This window comes from Dreissena polymorpha, chromosome 11 (genome assembly GCF_020536995.1).
Source record: "Dreissena polymorpha isolate Duluth1 chromosome 11, UMN_Dpol_1.0, whole genome shotgun sequence".
Classification (NCBI taxonomy): domain Eukaryota; kingdom Metazoa; phylum Mollusca; class Bivalvia; order Myida; family Dreissenidae; genus Dreissena; species Dreissena polymorpha.
The window spans coordinates 28,342,341-28,352,934 of NC_068365.1; the positions used below are offsets into that span (position 1 = coordinate 28,342,341).

Sequence of the window (10,594 nt, forward strand, 5' to 3'; positions counted from 1 at the left end):
AAGATGGACATTTTGACCCAGTTACATCCAGATTGAGACATAAATGTGGTTTCTAAAGTTGAAATGTGGTTTTCTCAGTTTTTACCTAGTGACCTATTTTTTTAAAGACATGACCTCGATTTGAACTAGTTTTTAGATGCACATGATCAAGCTTTAAACTTAGCCAAGACATTGTTACAATAAACATTCTAGCCTAAATAAATTGCTCTGACCAAGTTTCATCAAAATTGGATGAGAAATGTGGCTTCTAAGGTAGTAATGAACTAAAAATTGAGAACCGCAATACATGGTACATGATGCCAGATATAGACTGACCATAATAGGTAACTATGAGCAGGTGAGCTAAAAATAGCATATGATTAATTTATTATTTCATTAATCATAGCTAGTACTAAAAATAGCATATGATCAATTTATTATTTCATTAATCACAGCTAGTACTGTAATTTGAGGCAATAAGGTTAAAGGGCGGAAAGAAAACTGCTTTGTGTGTGAGTTATCTTAAACAGGCATTCAAATGCATGTTTCACCAGCTTAAATAATTATGGCATGATAATCCATTCTATATTCTTAATATAAGGATTGAAATTAATTTTGGTTTAACACAACCGGTCAATATGAATGATGTACAGAAGCAGGTGCAACTATGAGTGACCGATCAAGGTTTGACTTCCTACTAATCGCCAGCTATCGCTTAAGAATTGATTTGCCATGGGCGATTTCGAATATCAAAACAAAATGCATTTACTTTCCAATTAGGACGATGGAATAATCTTGCTGGCAACTGGTTATTAACATATGTTAAACATTTGTAGAAGCAACTTACACACACAGTTCAAAGTTGGGGAGCATATAAAACTAACAGGCAACAAAACATTATTTTTATTTAACAATATTTAAAGAAATAACGTTTTATTGATGAAATCATTTAGAAGGTTTTATGTACATATACACAAAATGTCAAATACATGTACATGTACTCTGAAACAAACAGTATCTGGTGTTCATGTCTTAAAGGAACCACATAACTCTTCATTCCACAAACATGCGTGTTATTTGTATTCCAAAAGATTGATATTTATGAATGCATTATTACAATCTTGCAAAAATCACAATACCAAGTTTAAATATTTTGCTTACTTCCTGATTGCCCTTATGGCTGGGAACTACATAAGACGATCTTCCAAAATTACCTTTCACAAACTAAATTCTTGACTTCATTTCTTTGATTATTAAAATGTTAAGTTGCACAAAATTTGTTCATGGGAGTTCATATAACATTATATTTTACACTAAATGTTAACATTATTTTTTTATCAGATGTGACCTGCCAACATCAACCTCTCCTTAATGCATGAATCTATTGAAGTACCAGTGTATGATTAATACATCAAATTTTGTACTGAAAAAGGGTTAAATAGATACAATAACACCACAACAATGATAAAATTGTCATGTGAAACATTTGCCAAAACAAAACATAGTATGAATAAAGGACACCATTCAACCATGTAATTCATCCTAAAAGAATTGATAAGTATCAGGGTACTGATGGTGAGCTAAAGTTATAAACCCCGCTCCTGTGCCCGGTTTTCCCTCTTTGCAAATTGCCGAAAAAAGTTCATATAAGCACATGCACGTATTTTTACATCAAGTGGCCTCCTCGTTTGATGTCTTAGATTTTTTGGGACTGCCCTCAAAATGGTCTCCCTTGGCGTCTGGTTTCCGTTTCAAGGCCTTCAGTTTGCGCGTCTGTAGATTGCCGAGATCCTGTTTCTGCATGTGGATTCTGCCAAGCTTGGAACCGAATGGATCCTTTGAGATGTTCTTCTTCTTCTTAACCTAAAATAACAAATCAAAAAGGAGGTCAGCCAGCCATCAAAATCAAAGTATTTAATTGTTTAGTGCGTTTTATGGCGGTGGTACTGTGAAATATCCACACAGTGTCCAATGTTGATTTAGTGTCTGCTTAAGGGAGTGTTATGACTAGCTATTGTTTCCATATTATATCATGTTATAAGCCCCTGTAATCATGATATGTGACCTATTGGCCTCAACAAAAATAGGCATCTTCCTCTAAAATCTCTTAATTTAAATGTCCAATCTTAGTTCACAACATAATAAAATTATAAACAAGAGGGCCAAGATTGCCCTAGTTCGCTCACCTGAGAGGAGTCAGTTCATTCAATCTTTACCAAACATCAAACTTGACCTAGATATTGTCCAGACAAACATCCTGGTCAAGTTTCATCATTATTGAACCAAAACTCTGGCATATGGAGTGATTTTGTTTTTGTAAGATTTGACCTGGTGGCCTATATTTTGAGTTGACCCCTCTTACCAAACATCAAACTTTGCGTACAAAAATAGATATTATGACCAAGATTCATAAAATCTGAAACAAAATTGTGACCTCTAGAGTGTTTACAAGGATTTTGTATAATATAATGAAAATTTGGACAATCTAAGGGCAAGAATTATGGCCCCCCCCCCATGTTATTCAACTGACCGGAACCATTTTCAAACTCAACTCTCATATCAAAGAAACAAATTTTCTGACCAAATTTCATGAAAATTGGGCCAAAATGTGAATTCTAGAGAAGATCTGACAATAAATGTGGCCTCTAGAGTGTTTACAAACAAATGTTAGTTATAATAAGCAATATAAATCTCACTTAGCTGCATCTCCTCAACACTAATATTGGTAGCCCAACAAAAATGAAAGAAATAATAGATATTAATCTGAAACAACCTAAACTTAGGCCACGAAAACCCCCAAAACAAAAAGCTACAACAGAAGCTAGGACTCACTGTAGCCTCTTTAGGTTTTTTCAGACTTCTCTTGTAGAGATCATCGGAAGCTATTTTCGTCCTGCGCATCGTAAAGTCTACGGAGGGACCCATTTCCTGAAGCTCCACACGAGGCACCCTACCCCCAGACTTTTTCAGTGCAATCCTGTAAAGGGGGATGACTGAGGTTATACTAAGAATGGAACTATCAAATAAAATATGTATTTTTGTCTACATGTGCAAAGTAAATTGAGCAATCATTAAGCCAGCAATGACCTTGACCTTGATGTAGGAAGACAAGGTTACACACATCAACTGCCTTCTAATGGTGATCATTTGTGGTAAGTTATTTTAAAACTGCATCACAAATAACAAAGCTACAGTCTTGACAAGCTGTACTAGTATATGCTCAAATTTTACCTCTGACCTTTGAGGTAGGGAGTTGGACCTTACAGTGACACATAGCCTATTAATGGTGAACATTGGTGGGACACGTGGGCTCAACAACAACAAGTGACAACCTTTCAATTTTTTATTTATTAAAAAAAATGCTTACAACCCTATTTACTAAAGCTTCATTGTACCCAAAGCAAGAGGGATTTTGGCTGTTTGAGACCTTGTTAAGACTTGTTTCTGGTGGATAGAACTGTAACATTGTACTTGGTGTCATTTGACGGCCATCATTTGAGATCTATCACACAACAAACTTCCAACCACAAAAGGTACAGACACTATATTATTGCACAATTAACACAGCTTTGCCACTTTGTACCGTATAGGGACTTGTCTTATTAAAAATAATACAGCATGTTTACATTCTAATCCACAATTTAAAGAAGTATTAGTGCATAGCACCTATATGGATGAATACTTATTTTCCAGCAATTTTTGTGTTTTCATGATATCTTATCTTTTTCTTTCACATGTCCTTTATTGCAGGAATATGCATTTAATTATTTTTTATATAATTTGGAAATTCATTCATAATTTAAGCTTTTTAAAAGGCCTTTGATCAATGTTTATACAATTCAGAAATTCTGTCTTTACTTAAGATTATCACACAACCTTTGATACCAACATTTCTAAAACTTAAAAAATTCATTAATAACTTCACCACGTCCTTAGATATTTGCAGTTATGTGCCCCAGGTACCTGTAATTCCTGACCAATATCTTGCCGTCTGCTGCTGTGACCTGTATAACATGCTCCAGACCCTGCAGACGTACTCTTGTGATCACCTCACCACGGAAAAAATCTGGAACAGTAAAATAGGAAACTGATGAAATAAAATAACAATTGTTAGGAGAGAAAATCTTGTTACCATACTCTTCTCTTTTAATTAAGGCAAGTGACCAGTTCTATTCACAATACTGGTCAATACACACAGTACAGTACTCAACATAAAATTATTGGATTTCCATCTTTGAACAGTCTATGCAATGCGTAAAGGGTTTAGACTGGATAAAATGTAATGCCAAACCTCATCGTGAAACAGTCATATGAATGCATAGCCAGATTTAAACTGGTTGAGAGGCAATGCCAAACTTCAAACTGGACAGGGTAATACAAAGCATAGGGGGTTTAAACTTGTAAAAATACAATGCCAAACCTCATCTTGGAACAGTCATATCAAAGCATAGCAGGTCTAAACTGGTTGAAATGCAATGTCAAACCTCATATTGGAACAGTCATATCAAAGCATAGCAGGTCTAAACTGGTTGAAATGCAATGTCAAACCTCATATTGGAACAGTCATATCAAAGCATAGCAGGTCTAAACTGGTTGAAATGCAATGTCAAACCTTATATTGGAACAGTCATATCAAAGCATAAAATAAACACTAGATATTACAGAAACAACCAAATGGCAAACATTGCACAATAATATGACCAAAATTGTGTTATAAAATGTGTTACATATTGCTGTCAACAAAATGCCAAATAAATAAAATATTTTAAAATCTTCAATCTAAATTATGACAAAGGCTTCATTTCCTTCAGTTTTTAATAGTAGTGTACATTTTATGTAAAAATGAAATTTACATTCAGTGGAATTTCATCTGTCTCAATGATGAACGACAGGTAAGTTGTAACATTTTTATAAAACTTTGATTACATGGAAAGCTTTGGGCCTAAAAGCAAAACTTAAGACTGTGCTTTATGGAAAAAAACAGTACTTGGTACCTCTTGAAAAATTTTAAGAAATCTCCCTGATAGGAGATTACATTCAAGAAGTCCCTGTTTCCAGGTGGCCACTATATTACTTAAATACAGCCTAAAATGTGATTTGCTTAAAATATTGTGCTCGTCTTCATTTAAGGACGGTTACCATGACATTATAAGATGATATAGTGCAATATATCTCTTATTTATTGCCACTAAATCTTTTGCCTTACCTATAAGGAGGTTTTTGAGTCTGCTGTACTCCGGCGAGGAGTCAAATTGTTCTCCAGCAAACATCAGACATGGCTTCGTTCCGAGTGAACATTTGGGACCCTGTATATCATAAAAGTTTTTATGTATCAAGGTTAGATTATAAAGCCAAAAATGGACATCCAATTAGCAGTTATGTTAACAGTGACCCTATACTAGGCCCTTTAAGCAAGGCCTCCCTACCTTTGGAACACACACATATGCTGATATAACATATAATTAACTAGACATGTTTTCCTTAGCACACAAGTGCCACCACATTCCACTTATGTTTCAATTCCACTTAAGTAACACAAGAGTGTCATGATGGCCATTAAGCAGTCCTCAGAGATCAGGTACAGCTATTGTCAAAAATTTACATGACCTCATTTTCAAATTCACATGACCAGGATTTTATAAGACCATACCTGGTGACCTACATATGTGTCGGACAACTTTGAAAAAGGATTACCCAAGAATCATTTATGTTAATTTCAATGCAAGTGGTTCAGAAAATGTGCTATAAAGCAAATTGTTGACAAAAGATGCTGGATAATCACCTTACACACCAGTTCACCATGAGTACTTCAGAGCTCAGGTGATCTAATAATGACAAATTGGCACTATTGTTACCTGTATGTCAAACATGGATTTGAAATCATCTACGCCAAGCTCTATCATATCCAAGATGTGATGATCAAACATTCGTCCTGCAACAGACATTTGAACACGTCAATTAAACTAGAAAACATAACAAGTGTTAACCCTTTGCATGCTGGGAAATTTATCATCTGCTAAAATGTCGTCTGCTGAATTTCTACAATTAACATTTCTTCGATTTTTTTTCAAAAAATACTATCAGAATAGCAAACAGTTTGGATCCAGATGAGACGCCACGTTCTGTGGCGTCTCATCTGGATCCAAACTGTTTGCAAAGGCCTTCAAAATTCGGTTCCCGCACTGAAAGAGTTTAGACTTCCCCTAAGGCAGCTTATTACCCTAATAAAAAGTGAAAAACATATCATCTTATGTATGAATCACCAATTAAACCAACTTTCAAAATATCAATATAAAACTAAACTTTACAGATAAAAAAACAAAGAAAACTACTTTGGAATATGTACACTTACAACAATTATGTAACATAAATCATACAGTTTTAGTTAACACCATTACAGGTGATGAGTCAGAAGCAAATTAAGGTATTCTCCCATTTATAGCAGTAAAACAGTACACTACATATTCCATTCCCAGCAAGCATTTTCAAGGGTAAACATAATGAAAATGCTTTTGTTTATCCACCAAGATCAGTCAAATAAATGTTATTTAGAAACATTAAAACTATCTTAAAATCCGTTAAAATATTTTCTGTAGGCTGAAGCTATAATTGTTTTTCAATGCCTTCTTAAAACATGTAACAATACACAAACTATGAATTAACAACATAGCATGAAACAACATCAACAACAAGACTATTGCCAAGCAATATATGTCCCCTACCAGCTCCACCATTGTAAGAAAAAAATATTATTTGTTGCCATAACAACCAGAATTTTTGACATAGGAACAAATGAAATGACGTGCATAATGTCCATATTGCCATCTATCCATGTTTCAAGTTTCATGAAAAAATATTTAGAACTTTAAAAGTTATTGCAGCATCCAGAAAAGTGTGACAGACTCACAGACTGATGGACAAACAGAGCGCAAACCATAAGTCCCCTCTCCGGTGAAACCGGTAAGGGACAACAAATGGCTTTCAAAGTTAATCACACTGAAAAAGACAGAAAAATGTTAAATATCGGATACGGACATGCACTCACCCACTACAATATTATTGGGTCGTTTTTTGGAGTGACTACCGAATACAAACAAGGATGAATCCGACTTCTGGGAGAAAAATTCCTGAAAGATAAACCAGATCAGATCATGAGAAAAACCGGAACAAAACCAATAGTTGTAAAATCATCCATGCTTGATGTAAGTGTTGTGACTGCTCAACTTAAGTAGAAATTACACTGTCATTATTAAAAATGTGACAGTTTCCATTTCGTATAGGGTGTAAGTATGGTGACTTTATTGGAAATCTATTTTATTCCACACAATTTGCCTCGATTCAAACCATTTAAACATGCAAAGTAGCTTTTATGATTTTAAAGAAATAAATACAAGTCAGAATAAACTGGTCAATATGTTATTTTTATGATTTGTTATAATATTCATAAAACATCAGCAAAAACTGAAAGTGTATTTTTAGAAATACCGGTACTCATCTGTATTAAAACAAACCATCAACTAGTAGACATATACTTTGAATCTTACTTTTCTTATAAGCTGTTTCTTTTTATTTTGGCAGCTACAATTTGCCTTGCTGTGTTTTTTGGAAAACATTTGAACCTATCAGAAACTGAGAATGTGCGTATACAAACCATTTGCGTTTCATCTTCAAAAGGTCGCATGATGTTCTTTCTGAAAAAAAAACGCACAGGATATTACCTTTTTACCATTTAAAACTAAATGTGCATAATACAATGTCAGATAATACCACATGTATTCAATAAACAAATGCTAGTCATTATGACAACAAATTACCAGTAGAAATGTTGGGGATATTAAATCTCCTTAATTGCCCAAAATAATTCCTTCATTTATGTTTTACATCTATGAATGATTGACACATGGGGAACGATGAAAAAATGGTTTAATTGGTACCTACCTTTTATACATAATGGCATTTCCTTTCTTCAATGTGTACTGAAAAATAAGAATAATATAGCCATTATTTTATATATAAAAAATATTTGCAGTGTTAAGTAACCATGTATTTGTATATTATAAAATATATTAATTTTCTTTTTCTCTTTTTAATCTGGCATTTTAAAATGTTTACTGACAAAATGACTCATTTTTATAATGGGTGCAAATTCCATAACTTCTGTGGATATGTATTAACCTATTAAAATGCTACAAAGTTCATCAATGTTACAACAGTAATTTTATCCCATCACAGCAATAAGAATTGGCATGAGTCCAAAAGCCATTGGACCCTAAAATTTTAGCTGGGCCTGTTGATTGTCAGAGAAAACTTCAATAATATTTGTTCTTACAGTACTTTACTTAGAGGATAATATCCTCCTTGTAAAGTACTGAAATAATAGTTTTGGCCAATAAGGTAATCAAAATGTTAATCTTAATGGATTTTATCTGCATTAATTAAAAAACATCCCATCTGATAAATGATTGTCTATTTCAATGTTTTTCACCACAGCAACAAATAAACGTGAAGTCATTTTTTTTATTTAAAAAATGATTTTTTATTTTATTTTGTTTGTGTTGTTCTCATTACTTTTTGTGTCAGAACTTTCATTGTGAAGACAAAAAAGGCAAAAATGATGGAACAAATAGGTAAATTTCACATAACACATATTATAACTTACTTTGCTTGGCATAAAAACCTGTACCACACTCTTCATGGCTAATAGTTTAGGTTTTCTAAGCCCCCCTACATAAATTTGTTGGCATTCAACACTCGCCTAAAATCTATATGAATTGAACAAAACTCCTTCAATTTATGAGTATTTATTTTAACCAAGCCAACAGTTTTGGTACTATTTAGAACAATAACTCTCAAGTATAAATTAGGAAATCACAGAAAAAGGTTTATATAATATTGACACAATAATAAATTGATTTTTTAAAACAAGTTAAATAATTTAACACTAAATGTCTGTATTCCATTCGTTACCAATTCTTTGAGAAGCTGTGAAACAGTTTGACTCGTGTTGCCTCCCTTCACAAACATGCACTGCTTGCAATTCTCAAAAATCTTTGGTTCTCTAGACTCCAGGAATCTCTTACCCCTTTGGGTTTTGGGCTTTCTGTAATTGTTAACACAAAAAATGTTACTGTTAGTAAAAGTAAATATAACAAATAAGAACTGTAGTCTGTGTGAAGAAAAGGCAAGACAATTTTGTGTACATGTAACATTACAAGAATTTGTATCAAATTTTTCTAGCTGAAATAATTCACGTTCAAAATAAATCTATAAGAGTCTGCCAAAGCAAAAATCATCAAAAGACTCTATGGCGGCAAATTATATTGACTACATATTTTTCTTTGTAATGTGTTAGTACTGTTACTCCAAATTTTTACATAAATTCGTTTAATGGGTACTTTCTTTTTGAAATATATTACCAGATATCTGAACGGTGTCATATTGTATATATGTTGCTTTTAAAATATCATACAGCTTATATCAAGTAACCAGTCAGGGTTCGACATTAACTTTTTTTACAGCCAGACCATCGGACCAGCTCCTCTTAATATGCACTAGCCCGCATCTGATGTCTACTAGACCTTAAATGACATAGCAAATAAACACAATTGTGTCGTGTAACTGTTTAATCAGGTTTTATCAGTAAATAATTAGTGAACACAAGAAAGTTATTTTGATGCACAGAGTAAAAAATAAAATAAAACTATTTAACAACATAAATGGTTTGTTATAATTTCACTGTTTATCACTAGTTAAAACAAATGATGTCTGTACAGCAGGTGACATTTATTCAACGTCATCAAATTCTGGGCCTCCTTGACCACTGTGCTCCATGCAACCACAGCTCCAAGGCCCCTTTTCCATCATAATCTGTGTCAGTTTTACGGTCAGATTCTTCTTTATTAACTTATTTGTTGGACCAAAATCCAATCAAAGCCATTCTTTAAATTACATTCTCTCGTCTGCTACACCAAAATGTTAACATTGATGATACCGATTTTCGATAGAAGTCGTAAAAACATGATGTAAAATTCTAAGACACTGCAGAAAATCATTAATATTCATGACAACTTGACCAATGGAAACAAGCAATTTCTGCGGAAAGCTCTCCTCCGCGTCTTAAAATAGCGATGAATCATGTGAATGCTCCGCGTTTATTTATATACGCTAGTTTTGTTCTGATGTAAATAACGGATACGAGAGTTATTTTACACATTAAGAGAAAAAGGTTTTCGGTTAGTTATAACTTATAGTTATATGAATCAGTATAGATTTTTTATGTACGACCAGGCGGACAAGCTAGCCCACAGTTTTACTTGCCCAACCACCGATCTTACTAGACAATGTTTGTCGGACGTGCCTTAGTGTCGAACCCTGCCAGTGACGCTGCACCAAACATAATTTGTTAGTTGACATCGCGAAAATATATGACATTTCAGTATTTTCAAGAAAATATGTCATATAAATATCTTTAAGAATAGAAGCTAGCAACCAGAAACAAATATTTATAGCATGATCAACCAAACAATGGCAATATGTGCAACACAAAAAGTATCGCGGAACTTACACAATTCTTTGCATCACCATTCTGTCACACGTGTTGTTTACCTTGGGACCA

At 33.6% G+C, this 10,594-nt stretch overlaps 1 protein-coding gene across 1 annotated transcript; it reads right to left on the reverse strand.

The window, feature by feature from the left end:
* Positions 1-870: 870 nt before the first annotated feature.
* LOC127850829 (ribosome production factor 2 homolog) lies at positions 871-10,590 on the reverse strand. The gene is made up of 10 exons (XM_052384171.1): positions 10,544-10,590; positions 8,947-9,079; positions 7,918-7,955; positions 7,631-7,670; positions 7,025-7,106; positions 5,835-5,911; positions 5,186-5,285; positions 3,943-4,045; positions 2,812-2,956; positions 871-1,842 (listed from the first exon to the last, which is right to left on the reverse strand). The coding sequence occupies exons 1-10, from the start codon at positions 10,561-10,563 to the stop codon at positions 1,651-1,653; spliced, it is 930 nt and encodes a 309-aa protein (XP_052240131.1). The 5' UTR covers positions 10,564-10,590; the 3' UTR covers positions 871-1,650.
* Positions 10,591-10,594: the final 4 nt, after the last annotated feature.